Here is a 15,840-nt window from a genome sequence, read left to right as displayed (position 1 = left end):
AAGTTTTGTCATGATTTGGATGCCAAAGTGAGAGGTGGTAATATGATTTTGAAACTTGATATTGCTAAGGCTTATGATAATATCACTTGGAATTTTCTTTATGATATTATGAAGTTATTTGGTTTTGATTTTAAGTTTATCAATCTCATTAAGCTTTGTATTGAAAGTCCTTATTTCTCTATAATTGTTAATGATAAATCTAATGGTTTCTTTAAGGCTTCTCATGGTCTGAGACATGGTGATCCCATTTCTCCAGCCCTTTTTATTATTGTGGCTGATTACCTTTCTAGAGGCTTGGCTGGTCTCTTTGAAAAGCTTCCCAGCTTGTATTTAAAACTATTGTTGGTTTTTATATATCTCACTTATGCTTTGCAGATAACTTTATTAATTTTACTAATGCCTCTTTAAATAGGATTAGCCAATTGTTGAAGTTTTTTAAACAATTTGAATTGTAGAGTGGCTTGGCCCTTAATCGTCAAAAATGTGCTTTATTTCTACTAAGAAAGTTCCCTTGGATCGTATTATGGATATTAAAAACTTAACTGGTTTCAGTCATGTTGGTTTACTCTTAAAGTACCTTGGTGTGCCTCTTTATAAGGGTGGGAAAAATCTTATCTTTTTGATGATTTAATTTCGGTTGTGCAAAAAAAACTTTTATCTTAGGATTCTAACTTTCTTATTTTTGGTGGTAGATTTACTCTTATTAAAAGTGTCCTTTATTTTATCCCTATTTATAGCTATCAAACTTTACTTCCTACTCGGCTGGGTGTAATAGGCTTGAGAAAATTATTAATAAATTCTTTTGGAAAGGGACTTATAGCAGTTCTAAAATCCACTGGTCTTCCTTGAATAAATATTGTGCCACTTTAGATGAAGGGGCTCTGGGTTGTAAGTCTTTGAATGATTTGGCGTTGTCTTTTTCTTTTAAATTGTGGTATAATTTGCGTGCTAATGTGAGCCTTTGGGCTAATTTTATGAATGTGAAGTATTATGGGGAGAAGCACCCCACCATGTGTTGTTTTAGTAAAGCTAACTCTAAAGTTTGGCAGCGTCTTTACAACATTAAATGGGCGGTTGAGCCATCTATCTGCTAGGGTCTGGGTAGTGATAATATTTTCTTTTGGCAAGATAGTTGGTTAAGTTGAAATTTCATTGATTCTATTTTTAATTCTTCTTCCAATGCTTCTGTGAAGGTTAATTATTTTCTTATAGATAATGGTTGGGATATTGAGAAACACTCTAATGTTTTGCCTAATTTTATTGTTCAGCAAATTTTTCATATCCCTTTAAATATAAACACTCTTGATGTTCAGATTTGTGCCTTAAATAGAGATGGTAAATTTTATTTAAAGGGCACCTGACATTCCTTTAGAACTATGAAAGAAGCTTCTAATATTTTCAAAATGTTATGGCATCAAAGTATTCTTTCTACGGTTTCTATTTTTGTTTGGCGGATTTTACATAATTCCCTACTGATGACAATTTGATGAAACGTGGTTTCATTCTTCCTTCTAAATGCCAATGTTGTTATCATTTGGATAATATGCACCATATTTTTATCTCTGGCCCTTGTGATGTTAAGGACTAGACTTATTTTGAGGATATTTTGCAGTTAAATTGCTTCAATCCTAAGGTTTTTATTTATGATTTATTGAATTTCTAGTTAGTTAATTCCAGAGGTCATATCAGGAATGTTATCTCTTATCTTATCCTTTGGTTCTTATGGTTGGATAGGAATAATTACCGTTATAATGGTGTGGTTATGAATCATCATAGGATTATTCTAAATGTGAAAGATAAAATTAGGGACCTTTTTTCTGCTAAGTTATTATCTACTAAGAACTTCAATAAGTATCACACTACTGCTACTGATTTTGGGATTAATCTTGATGTGGATAACGGTCAAAAGGTTCCCAAAAGTATTCTTTGGCTTAAACCTCGTGATAATTTTTTAAGTTAAATGTGGATGGTTTTTTCAACAAGTCTATGGTTGGCTGTGGTGGAGTCATCAGGGACTCCAATGCTAATTGCATTCTTGGATTTGCGGGTCCTATTTATAATGGTGATGTTATTACTGCTACTACTTTAGCTTTCCTCTATGATTTAAGGTTGTGTTTCTCTCATGACTGCATTAATATTATGGTGGAAGTTAGCTCTTCTTATTTCTTCCAATCCTTTATCTTTAGGAATGACAATAATTGTTCTTCTAATTTGTTTTACATGAGGAGGAATATTCAGATGGTGTTGAGCATGCTTAATTTCTCCTTTTTGACTATTGAGGGGAATGGTAATTCTTGTGTTAAAGACATGGCTAGGTGGGGTTGTGCTTTGGACTCTATGAAGGATTTTTGTGTTTCTAATATTCTTCTTCCGGTTAGGGGCCTGTTAAAACTAGACAAACATTGTGTTCCTTATGTTAATTTTAAGGTGGTGGTAACTGCTATTTTTTTGTAGTATTATTGTTATTTGCTTAGGGACTTTTTTGGTTGGTTGGTTGGTTGTTATTTTTACTGGTTTACCTTGGTTTTTTGTTTCTCTACCCTTGCTGAAGCTTTTTACTGCTAGTTTTTCTACAACCTGATGTTCTAGGATGGCTATGTGTTTCAGCTGCCTGCTGTGTTGTTGCAGGTGATGGGAGCTTATTGATATGTTATGACCTGCCACTTATTGGAATTATGTTGGCTTGCGTTTGTGGTTGGGTTTGGTTATTTAGATCATGGATCCCCTAGTTTTTTCTCAGCCTGCCCTTTATAATCTTCTTCTTGGGTTGTATAATTGGTTTATCAACTGTTGGATTATCAAACAGTATACATGTTGGCCTGTTTGTCTTAACTTTGGTGGTAATTGTGACATTCATTGCTGCTATAGCCGATTTTTGTTCTATTTTTACTGCTTTTATTGTGTTTGTGTTTATTACTTTGTTTTGCAGAGTGTTTTCCTTGGAGGTGATCGTGCTATTGAGCGAAGCAGGAGGATTGTGGATCTGGATATTAATTTTTGTACCTTTATGGTATTTTGGGTGCTCGCTCTTATGCACCATAGAATGTACCTAAAATTTGGTGTACTTTCGAGCTTGTATGTTTTTTTACTTTTAATTTTGTAGCTCTTCGAAGCAATAGAGAGCTTGTGTTTCCTTAAGGACTTTGTAATCGTTATTTTATATTAACGCGTAGGCCCCTTCATGGATTTCTCCTACAAATTTTTTTTTTTTTTTTTTATGAACACATACAATTAGGTCTATAATCAGAATTGTATATATCATTCACATCATCAAATAATTTATCCTTAGTGCTTGCACCCAACCTTAACGATTTGCCTTCACATTCTATGATGAAATTAAGATTTTAATATTAAGAAATGAGTACAATAAATTATGCTTTTGTTTAGATATACATCTAAAATAAATTATAAAATTAATATATAATTTTATGAAAGAAATACGTCTATAATCCTTGAAAGGCGGTATGTTTCATAATTTTATATTAAGGTACAAATACAAGAAGAAAATAAGCGATATAACTCAAAGGGGGAAAAACAAGAAAATGATTTTTAATTATTAATTATTATTATTGTTGAAACGGTGAAATTACACTACTTTAAATTTATCTGCGCATTGTGTATTGTTTCACATAAACCTAAGAGACCCAGAGATTAGCCCTAACCCTCAATTTAATTTTGGGCCAATAACATAATTTATGATCAATGTGAACTAGTAAGCACATTAACGAGTTAGATTCGAACCGGCTCAACTCACCTATAGATAGACGTGGAGTGAAATACTTATAGAAGAAAAACAACACACAACCAAGTATAATAGGCTTCACGCGATGTTAACAAAATTATAACACATCCAAAACATCATTGATCTTAGTGCTGTCATTGCCAGCATTCCTAATCTTAAAGTTGAGTACTAATGCGTCACCCATGATACTAAACAAAAACAATAAGTTCAACAAAAAAAGGGACTGAGTTGTGGCAAAGTTTTAATTTTCAGTGTCTTCACGATCAGAGCCACGTTTACTTTCCCCAGGAGTGTTCATCCGAGAATTTCTCTTGGTAGGCACAAGGATGTTCTCCTCATCAGCAACTGCCAATGGCAGGTCACACCCATGTTTACGGAAGACCGGATGAATGTAAGCATCTTGGAGGTAAGTTTTCAGGTTAAAGTTCGGCTCGGTAGCTCGCTCTAATGTGTCCTTCACCATTGCATCCTGCAGTGGCATATGAAAACAGATCATAATTTTCATATATGTTACTAACGTCTAACGGGTAATGCAGAAGAAACTAAATAATAAATAAAAAAATTTCGATGCATGCAAGCAATGTAAGGGCCCATTTACTAGCTTTTAGACGAAAGCAAGTTGTTGAAAATGATAAAATTTTCCAGATTTACATCATTTTTATTGAAAGAAATAGAAATCAGGATGAGCTTTTCAAACTCCTCAAAACTGACGAAATCTTACATTTTGCTATCTATCTATGGTCACCAAATGGACACCAAGAAGAATCAAAAAGCAAAAAACACCTGCTTTTTCAAGCAAATCCCTTGTTTCATATGTATGTACTGATTTTGAGAGAGCCAGAATAAATAAAGACATGATTTATGGGGACATGTTGCTCTCAAATGACAATATCTGAGAATAGACACGTAGAAAATAGTCATTAGAATCTGTGGCATTTTATAGTCAAGGTATCCGCACCATCATGATCACCATATAACTTAATGGATACCCAAAATCCCACTAATGGGAACTTTCTCACAAGTAATCATAGATTTTTGGCATTATATTTTGCTACAAGTTTTGTGTATGCTAACATGTACCTTTTCAAGTATTCAACTGGTAGTCAATGTCTAATGCATGCATATCAACAATACGCAGATGCACCATGCATAATTAAAATAACATGCAAATATATCGTGCATGTACCAAATAAAACATGCAAAATACATTGAGCATGCACCATACAACATACAAAAATATCATGCAAGCACTTCAAGAAATGCACAAATGCATACACAAACACATAAATACGCATACAAACATACAAATGTAAATGCACTATGTTGACCACTCAAATGCATCATGCTAGTTGAGGAAAATGTATTATTCTCCTCATGCAAAGCATCATTCCAATCGTCTAGATGCATTACATCAAGCATGCAAATGTGTAATGCCAATCACACAAATGCATTATGCAAATTATCTAATAAGTATATTGTGCATTATGAAGATCATACAAAATGCTTTAGTCATTCTACAAATGCATCATGTAAATGCATTGAAAAGCATGCATCATATTTAACATGAATTTAAATTTTTTTTATGGGCCCCGACAGTGCAATAAGTATACAAGTGTGACATCTGAAGATGCAGCGTGGACCCCAACAAATGATAAATGAATTTAAAAATATATCATTTTGAAAAATGTAGAAACGTATTATGCAAATGCACCAACGTGCATACACATCATAATGAAATTTAAATTACGCGCTTGTGTTCCGACCGCTATGCTAAATTTTCAAACATGAGACCAGGAATATTGCGTGGGTCAAAAGTTAACCTAAGTTCAAGTCTGATCCTCCTCGAATGGACCTGAATTAACACGACTTAAACCACCAAACCAATACACGGTCGTAGCGTCGATTGGAGTATTTGATTTTATACTTTCACATTAGGCCTTTAAAGCCTCTTGTAAAAAAGGTTCACTTAATAACACAAATTCTTCGAACTAATGCTCATTGAATTAACCAGATTATTTAATTTTACACGTTTGCATTAGGCTTTCAAGGCCTCTTATAAGAATGATTTACTCAGTAAAGTACAAAGTCTCCGGACTAATGCTCGTTGAATTAACCATATTATTTAATTTTATACGTTCACATGAGAACTTCAAGGCCTCTTATAAGAAATGTTTACTCATTCAAAATATAAATTCTCAAAAATATTGCTCATTAAATCGACCGGAATATTCAAGTTTATGTATTTTATTAGACTGTTAAGGTCTCTTAAAAAGAAAATTCACTTATTAAAATATATACTCTTGGTTCCAGTATTTATACAACCTTAAAAGTTAAAGCCGAACCTATTCCTCTGTAGTAAGCAAACACAGTCAACAAAGTTCAAATAATGAAAGGAAATTACTCATAAATTTCGATAATGGACATGTTGAAAGTTAATCTAAGCCGAAGGGGCCTCTAGCTTTTAAATACACTAAATCTCAAATTAACTATTAAGGGATCTAACTTTAATAAAATTCAAAACTTAAAAATCACTAAAACTTAAAATATTCAAGATGAAATTTATTACCCAATGACTTAAAATAAATCCTTCGCAGTAGTTTGTTGAGGAGGATAAATTTGAGTATAATTTCAGCTCACAAAGAACGAATGTCATGTCAGGTGTATCACTATGATTTATTCTCAAGCTATCTCTCGCCAGTAAGGAAGTTGTAAGTATCATTTAAACTCTTAAGTAGTGAATCATATGATATACTTGATAAATCACAAAGCCCTATGCTAGTTGTGGTCACTCAAATTTGTCCATTTAGGCAAACATTCACTGAAGTTTCTAAGGCACCTTGGACAACACAACCCATAGTTGCTGAGAAGGATTCGTCACAGGTTGGGTCAACTATCTCGTCTGACTAAGTGGATTAATAGTCTGAAATGACAAAATATTGGGATCTTGATTGGGCAAGTCATCATTCCCCCATCACCCACATTAAGCCTATGGTGATAAATTCAAATCTTAAAAACTCCCAAATCCAATTTTAAAATTCTAAAATTGTTGCTACTATATACTGGATACTTTGTGTCTATCTAACAGTTATCCTTAATCGAAAGTGTTGTCTCGTTATCGAGATGGATAATTAACTATAGGGATTTGCACAAATAGAAAGCCACACCTCAAATCATAAAGTCCTCGTGAAATGAGGGTGATATCTCTGGGTGGTGTTTTATTTAAAATTCAATCTGCCTTTTGAAAATTTATCGCGTAATTTAAACTCGTAAAAACTCTCCCATTGACAAAAAAGGCGCGAAGAGTTTGGGATGTAAATTTTTACATCCCACAAGAACATTTGCAAAGGGCCACCATTAGATCATTAGCGCACTCACTTTGTAAATTGGGAATAAACATTTCAATGAAGAGCTTATCCCCATGTAATTGCGATTGGGGGGTATTTCTAGGAAGCAGGAGGTGAACAAATATTGAAATGTTAGTCACATCTACATTAAATGCCCAGGTTTTGCTCATCCTTTCATAATTACCTTAAGATATAACATCTTTCTTCTAATTTGCCCCGATGAATGGTCATCAACTAACATGTATGCTCACTTTCCCTTGAGCAGTAGACCACATAACTCGCCGAAAAGCCTCACTTATAAGAAAATGTCAAATTGAACAAAGTCATCACTCAACAACTAAAGTATGAACTCACCACTCGACACACAAACCATGAACTTTCCATTCAAAGGAAGATAAATAACTTGCCATAAATAAAATAAGAGCAAATAATACAAAATTATTCGCGAGGTAGACGACGAGAAGACAAAAGGAACTAACATTCGTTACTTGGAGTTGACACTTGCAGTCGCTAGAGACACGAAAGGGCCCAATGAAGATTGTTTCTTTTTTTGGTGTCGTAGAAGCCAAAGGGGGACGAAAGGGTGGGTTTTTCATTTCGTGAGGTGGACGAGGAGCTTCCGCCGATTGGATTCATAGAGCTTATTTCTATAAAAATCGAGAGAGGGAGGGAGGGTGAGAGGGTGAGAGAGAGAGAGAGAGAGAGAGAGAGAGAGAGAGAGAGAGAGAGAGAACAAGCTTGATGGGTAGGGAAAGCTAGAGTCACGTGTAAGGAAAGAAGTTAACGGAATTTTTTTAGTATATATTTTATTTAATTTATAAATTAAGAAATTTAATTTAGAAAATACTTTTGTGAAAGGAAAATTAATTTTCTTAGAAAATTAAAGTTCAATTTATAGAGATAATTGCTATCTATTTCAAGACTTTATTGATAATCTCATATAATTAATTAAAAGTATTAAATCAATGTTTAAATTCTGAAATAATTAATATTAAAATTACTTAGAAAATAGTAATAAATAGATTATGATTTTGTTATCCATTTTAAATGATAGAAAGAAGAATAAAATTTATCATTTATTAAATTATTTTTAAAATAAATTAAATATAAAAGTTATTTAAGCATATTGAATAGCTAGTTAAAGAGATATTTATAAGATTTTAGATTTATAAAATATTTAAATTATGGAAGGTAATTTAAAATATTAAAAGTAAAGAATATTTGAGCTAGAGAAATTCAGAACAATTTATTATTTAAATTTTAACGATGAGGTCTTTATAGGTATTAAACCTTCCATCAACAGAGTAAAGAGTAAGAACGAAACTTTTAAAGCATACACATTAAGATGAGTATTCATAGTCCTATATTATGATAATTGTATTGTTTCTAATTGCATTTAATTGTTATTGCAAATGATTTATCTCTCGCATATCAAATGATTGAGCATGATTAGCATCTTATGTTTTATATTATTGCATAAAGTTATATGAATGAAATGGCCAGATAGATATGCTTGCATGTGCATACTGACTGATGGAGGATACCCCTTTATGGTACTGGTTGAGGATGCAATGTACCCGTGCATGTAAATTGAAAAGGTTATAGAAAAATATAAGGGAAATGAAAAAGGAGTAACTTTATTTGTACTATTTTAGACGGAGACTCCTGTAACGATTGTATATTTATAAGAAAGGTAAAAATATGAATAAATATATGATATTTGCATAACATTGAAAGTCTTGAAATGAAATGATTAAATAGAATTAACTTATGCATTAAAATGATTATGCATACTATTCCAAATGCCTTGGTTAATGTACTTTAGAAGCATGATTTACTCATTGAGTTCTTTTATGACTCTCTTAAATTCATAAATGAACAAGTATTATTCAAAGCATAAATAAGTAAAATAGGTGACAATGTATACCATAGGCGAGACACTCCAAATAAAAGGTATTTATATAATTTGTATTTCAAATTATTTTGAGGTTTTAATAGCAGCTCTTTCATAATTTTTATTTGGAATAGTTTTAGAAAAGGAAAATTTAATTAACCATGCATCCGATCGTCTGTTTCTGCCTCATTAATCCAAGTCTCTAGGCCGGGTCATGACAAGACATAATCTATTCTAAATATTTCAAATAATCTTTTTTTACCTTTTTTGGGGAGTAGACAACTCGACTCCTATAGAGGTCACCTGACCTTTGTGGATGCTGACTCTGCTGGACATGCTAGAAGGATAGGCCTTATCAACCTCATAATTAGCAGTTCATCCTCAGAATTAGAAAAGAGCATCACCCTCCCTAGACTCGTCGCATTTACACCCCCAATTACAATCTCAAGGGGTCCACAATCTTGGTTGGTAGGAGCACTCACCCTTTTGTCAGTTCTCTCAAGGGGCCCATAGTCTTGTCAATCTTGTAGTTAATGGTTCATCCTCAGAACTAGAAAAGAGCATTAATCTCCCTAGACTCTCCATATTTACACCCTAGTTGCAATCTCAAGGGGCCCAATTTCAACACACCTGACTCTACCTTTAACCTCTTTACAAAGGGAGGGGTGATTGACCCAGTGGATCACTATATAGTCTGAGGGCAATCATCCTCTGACAGTTGAAGGGGCACTCTCCTTTTCATCAATTCTCTCGCCTTTGGAGAGGAGAATTGCTTCCTTCCTCACTAAATTAGTGCTTGAAATTACTAATTCAGTAGGAACCATTTTATCACACTCATAGAGCACTACAATTCAACTAAACTGTTCACAAAAGTGAAAAGCTCTGGCATAGGACTATTTCTTATAGGAGTTGATAATGAGTGGTACCCTCACGAGGAATCTAAATGACAACCAAGACCACAGCAAAAACAAGACAATATCTTCGTATTTATTTTCCTGTAACAATTTGGTAGCCCTATTAAAGCTCACTATTATTTCACTTATCCTTTTCTTCACTTTCCCTTCAAAGACTCAAGTGAATTAGAAAATTATATACTCGTGTATGTCTTTACAGCTATTCAACAAGTAGATGATGAGTTATATTAGGTGATTAACTCATAAATACCACAAATAGAACTCGCCTAGGGTTATCGAGGCCAAACGAAGCAGGAAAATAAAAGGGGAGTCGCCTCCCATAAGAACATCCTAGGGTTCCTATGGACTATCCAACTCGTCACTCACCGCTTTAATATGAACCAACCATCAAAGCCACTCGTCTCTATCTATGGTGGAATGTAGCCAACCATATAAATCATCTTAGTTATAGGAAGGAATCTTTACAAGAGGGTTCCACTCACCAACCATAGCCCACTATGCTCAAGTCTCATTAGCAAACTCACTCATTGCTACTACTCACCAATACACACTTGGCACTTAGGAATGTGGCCCAAGACAGAGCAACAAAAGTGATAGATGTAATCATCCATCCATTTAACTTGGGTGTGACACATGTCTAAGATAGTCTGTATCGAAGGTCATTAATCATTATACTTTTTATTTCTTTATTAATGTAGCATTTATTGCCGCCCTCACATCCCTATAAATAAAGATGAAAATGAGCAGTTGGGATCTTTTGGCATTGTTCATAAAGACTTGAGATAGTAAATCATTTCATATAGAGTTATTTCCCCTATAGTTCTATCTCTCTTTCTCTCTCTCACTCCATTCTCACAAAAGTTCTCAAGTCATACTCTCATTCAATATTTTGTTTAAATATATAGGAATAATAAACTTGGATTCTAAAACAATATTATGCTAAAAAGTAAAAACTGTATCTTCATAAGCTTATCAGATTTTTCAAACGTACCTGAAGTGGAAACTTCACAAATGCTGGTTCAAACCGATGTTTGCAATAGATGTGGAACCAAATCGTTAATACTGGAAGTGCAAGGAGCACTGGAGTAGAGTTGGCAGCGTTCATTGTGCTTATCAAACCCAGAAGTAACAGCTGCGCTATTACCATTGCAGTTATCACACGTCTCTGAACATCCGGCCAGAATGCAGCTCCACTCTCATATTCTTGGTTGTACACATTTATAATCTAGAAAAAGCATACAGAACTTTCAATTTATCAACACCTGTCGGTAGATATTATAGAAATTGTATGATGGAGTAAATTCCCAATTTGAAGAATGCAATTCTGCAGTAATATTGTCCGTCTTGCCCAAGATTGAATTCATTAGAAAAAAAAGAGACATCTTATTTAGAAAAAGGGAAAAACTCGTTTCAATATGGAAGTTAAAAAGTACAAACCATAGAAGTTTATGTCCCCTTATAAATAGAATTCAAACCTAGCCGGATGATTCTTATAATGGGCTTCGTGATCAAAATAAAACAAAATGTAAAATTTTGGCGGAAGTAAAGTTCAAGCAACTTGGTATGTGATCAGTCTTTTATTCATCAACAGCATGGATTTTGTTTCTATCTCGATAGTATCTGTCTCTATCTCACACTATGAATCCAAACCTAACTGAAAATGTTAACGAGTGAATGGTGAGTCCACCCACAATTAACTCCAAACCGCTAAATTCTATTGTATCAATCCACTTAAAAGCATTAAACTTATTGCTTTTTAAAATAGAAAAGTCATCCCAAACGAAGCCTTAGTAAGAGAAGAAAGAATGGAAAAGCATAAACAATAATATTTTAAAAGAGAAACAGCTCAACCATTAGTGAAATCTTTAATCATGACCATTGATAACAGTCAAATAGCTGAACTCTTACTATGAATATCAGCAGCTATAGTATATGCGCATAAAATCAATCTCTCTAGTGGAAACCTTCGTAAATTGTTATTGAAGTACTCAGTTCAAATACTGACTACATCAATAAATCCTCACCACTCCCATGGACAAGAAAGGATATATATACGGGGATCAACAGTACATGGGAATGTGCATGAATATCTTTGTGCTTTCCAATGGAATTGCATTCATTTTATTTTAACAAAAAAATCTTATGAAAAGAACAAGAGAATTATAAGCAAAGCCTATTTAGTATAGTGTTCAGCATATATTATACATGGTTCATACTTGTAATTAGTGATGAATGATGAAAGTTGCAAGGAATGAATTAGGTTTACGAAAGACCATAAAAATTTTTGAATGCAATATATTAAGATAAAAAGAAATGATAAAAAGTACCTGATGACGGAAAACAAGATATGACAATCCGAAGAAGATAACAATGAAAGGAAGAAAGAATGGTGTAATAACTGAATAGACAAGCCCAAGCAAGAAGTATAATTGAATTCTAGGCTCAGCCGTGGCATAACCCAAACTCCCAGGATCCATTGCCTGTTCTCTGTCCTTTTCAGTTTTAACTAAGAAGGCATTTTTCAAATGAAAAACGATCAATGGTTTTATTCTAAGAATCTCTGCAGCAATGCCTGCCCAGCCATCAACCATGATATATGTAATGAAAAATGTTGCTTTCATAGGAATGGAGACGCCAATAGTTACAGGAACTCTGCAAAAGAGTAAAAATTCAAATTAAAATCAATTAAACGACATAAACCAGGATCCAGGGAAAAGATTTCTGTAGATTGACCTTTAATACATATTTGATAGAAAATTTGAATTTCTTATATGGAGAACGTCTAGAAGCATAGAAGCATTGGGACTTCATTATGCCATTGGAAGAGGTGAAATAAATGTGAATATGGGCCTGAGGAGCAACAGATCAGACGCCCTATTGAAACCTACATGATCATGAGTTTGAATATGAAAGCAACCTCTCTATTCTGTAAGAAGGCATAAATCAAACGTTTCCCTAACCTTTGCAATGGCAGAAAGACTCATGCATTGGATACCTCGTTTATAATCGTCTGACAGTGTCAGTTCTATCTGAAGGATGAAAAGCAGTAACATGAAAAACCTACTAATGCATGGTTTGGGGGGGAGGATATGACACATAATCTTATCATTACACTATAGGAAACCGGGATTGTCAATCAACAATGAAAATAACTAACCACTCTTTTAGGCCCACCCTTTAATTCAAAGATCTATGCTCATCCTCTAATTCAAAGATCTATGCTAATAAAATTAACAATAAAAGCTCCTCAATAAAAAGAGTAACCGCCTTCTTTCAATATGCAACCTTCAAAATTTGATGAGAGAAGTTATCTTATTTCTAATTTTCGATTAATCATTTGATCCCTTTCCTTGCTCATGAGCACATCTACCCTAACCCAATGTATCCCAAACCAACACTCCAAACCAGAATGATAGTGATGGTGGTGGTAATAAATGGTATGATTTCAGTTCCCCCTTGGCATTTTCATCCCAATATCTCAGCAAGTAAAATGAAACTCCTTTGATGATATACTATCTTCAAGTTTAGAAAAAAATTAATTTATGAATATATCTATGAAGAATTAAGCAAGCCTAGCTGTTCCATAAAACTAATCTGAATGACATACAAAAATAAAAAATCAGCAATAATACAACATAGAATATTCAACATGTAACATATGATATATGAAGATGCCCAACTTACTCGCTAGCAGATTCATGGAGCAAAGCATTAAGGTTTTGAAATGCAGTTCCCGTAATTATGCTTCCGAGAAAAACATTAACCAAGATGAAAAGGTAGTACTTCCCGGCAGATCTCCTCTCCAGCGATGACAGTGATGTGAAACCTTCTATCTTAGACATAGTCATAAGAATTGTTGGAAGGATAATAAGAAAGATCTTTAGAGCGATTCCCGGTAGAAAACCTTGAACGAATGACTTGATTGTACGGCTGGAAAAACAATTTTAGCAGGTAAAGCTTGAATTTCACTAATGAATAAATCGAAACTTTTCATTAAAAAAAAAAACCCTCCAAAATAAATTTGTACATACACAGACACGTTCATGCTTGAATTTTGAATGCTGATAATGAACTATCAAAAACTTCTCATCATTATATATATATATGTACATACACAGACGTAATTTAATAATTGATCAATCAATATAATAGATGATTACATGGTAAAAAGTATGATAGGTTTAGTTAAATTCATCATGCAAAGAAATAAGAATGTAGAGTATGCTATAAATTGAAGAACTAAAGTTGAGTGGACAAGGACTTGTTTGGCTTGGTGATAAGGGCTTGTTTAGCTTTGTGAAAAAAATTAAAGTTCTACACTCTAATATGTGGGTACCGGAAACACTGAAAGACTAGCTGAGCTTGCGACAAAAGAGCTCGACCAAGATATGCCCAACTCAGAAGAGCTGGCACTCAATGCAGTTAAGCTTGCCCAAGAGAAGTTCAACTAAAGAAGCACACACCCCATATAGGTTTGATTGACATAGTAACTCACCTCAGCGACAGCAACCCAAAGAGGTACTCACCTAATGAGAAATTATCCTAAAGAAAAAGTCACCCCATCCAAGGCTCTCTCAGAAGGTCCCTCATCTAAGCGCGTTATAGGAGATGTACACCTACCAACTCCACACTATGACCTCACCAGTCATGCTAGAGTTCCTGATTCAAAGGAACCCGCCAAGGGCACCTACCTAAGATATTAAAATGAAAGAACTCGCTCAAAATAACATCTATTTGCATTTGATTTCTCTAAATCAATAAATATCATATTTCATAAAATATGACTAAAATTTTTGAAATTAAAACTAAAATTATTTTTTTTTAATAAGGAAATGTTTAATAAAATTTTTTAGAAAAATTATAATTACTTGAAAATTATATTTAATAAATGTTTAATTAAAAATAACTAAAATACTCTTATATTTAACACCATTAACTCCAACATTAGATGTTAGTATAAAAAATTTTTCATTTTAAAGAGTTGAAACACTATTTTGATTCCTCAAAAAGACTTGAGGAATCATTTTGATCATTTTCTCTCACATTTTGATGAGGACATCCGACCTTGGAGAGTTTACTAGAGACGAAGCCGATAATCTACAGCTATGATTGCATCAATTTAATTTTGAGTGATTATATGTATTTAATTTATTTATGCATTTTTTGGTTTCTACCATCACTTGATGGAATAGTTATTTGTGACCCTTAGGGGCATTTGTGTATTTTATTTCGTCATTGTAAACATTAGCTGTTTATATCCCCTCCTCTCCTTTGGAGAGGGTAGTAAAGATTATTAAGAAAATTTCAGCAATTATCTCTTGTGTGTTTTGAGAGAAAGCTTTGGTGAGAACCCCAGGTGAGGGCAATGGATTACCCACCACCCGCAGGAAGCGCCCAGGCTTGTGGTTAACTTTCTTCCTCCGTTTTCCCTCCTTCCCCAACCGCAGGCCAAATCCCCTCTAGAAGCCATCAGCCAAGCCCTTCCACTCCTAACCGCCAGCCACCTAAAGCCCCTCATCCCTCACCGTCGACTAAGCCAACCACAAATCCCACCGCCACCTAAAACCCAATCCTAATCCTAGTCGCCACCAAAACCTTAACCCTAATTCTAGCCACCGGCCACCCTAAACCTCGGCCCCCAATCCCCTTTGCCTCCAAAATTCAAATCCCCCATTTAACACTTTCCATTTATTAGACATCTTAAATTAGGAAAGTTCTCAAAATTCAAATTTAAATTAATTTGAATTTGAAATCCTTTCTTAAAATAGGATAACTTTTTTTAAGAAACTTTCCTTTATCCTCACAATCAAATTAATTGGAAATCTATCATAATTTTCCTTTCCTTCTTTACTAATTCAAGTTTGAAAACTCACTAAAACCTCTCACATCATCTCCCCTCTCCTTACCCGCCGACCTAACCACCACCACCACCCCCCCCCCCCCCCC

At 34.0% G+C, this 15,840-nt stretch overlaps 1 protein-coding gene across 1 annotated transcript in view; it reads right to left on the bottom strand.

The window, feature by feature from the left end:
* Window positions 1–3,829: 3,829 nt before the first annotated feature.
* The window catches only part of LOC110116496 (calcium permeable stress-gated cation channel 1-like), a 24,248-nt gene continuing 12,237 nt past the window's right edge, over window positions 3,830–15,840 (bottom strand). The window contains exons 4-7 of the mRNA XM_020850073.2: window positions 13,579–13,824; window positions 12,222–12,546; window positions 10,886–11,119; window positions 3,830–4,211 (exon numbers count right to left, since the gene is read on the bottom strand). Coding sequence (XP_020705732.1) covers window positions 3,984–4,211; window positions 10,886–11,119; window positions 12,222–12,546; window positions 13,579–13,824 — 1,033 coding nt within the window. The 3' untranslated portion in view covers window positions 3,830–3,983. The remainder of the gene's footprint in view (window positions 4,212–10,885; window positions 11,120–12,221; window positions 12,547–13,578; window positions 13,825–15,840) is intronic.

The sequence above is a fragment of the Dendrobium catenatum genome, unplaced genomic scaffold (genome assembly GCF_001605985.2).
Source record: "Dendrobium catenatum unplaced genomic scaffold, ASM160598v2 fragScaff_scaffold_211, whole genome shotgun sequence".
Classification (NCBI taxonomy): Eukaryota; Viridiplantae; Streptophyta; class Magnoliopsida; order Asparagales; family Orchidaceae; genus Dendrobium; species Dendrobium catenatum.
The sequence above is the reverse complement of the archived record's forward strand: the minus strand, read 5'-3'. Positions and strand labels throughout refer to the sequence as shown.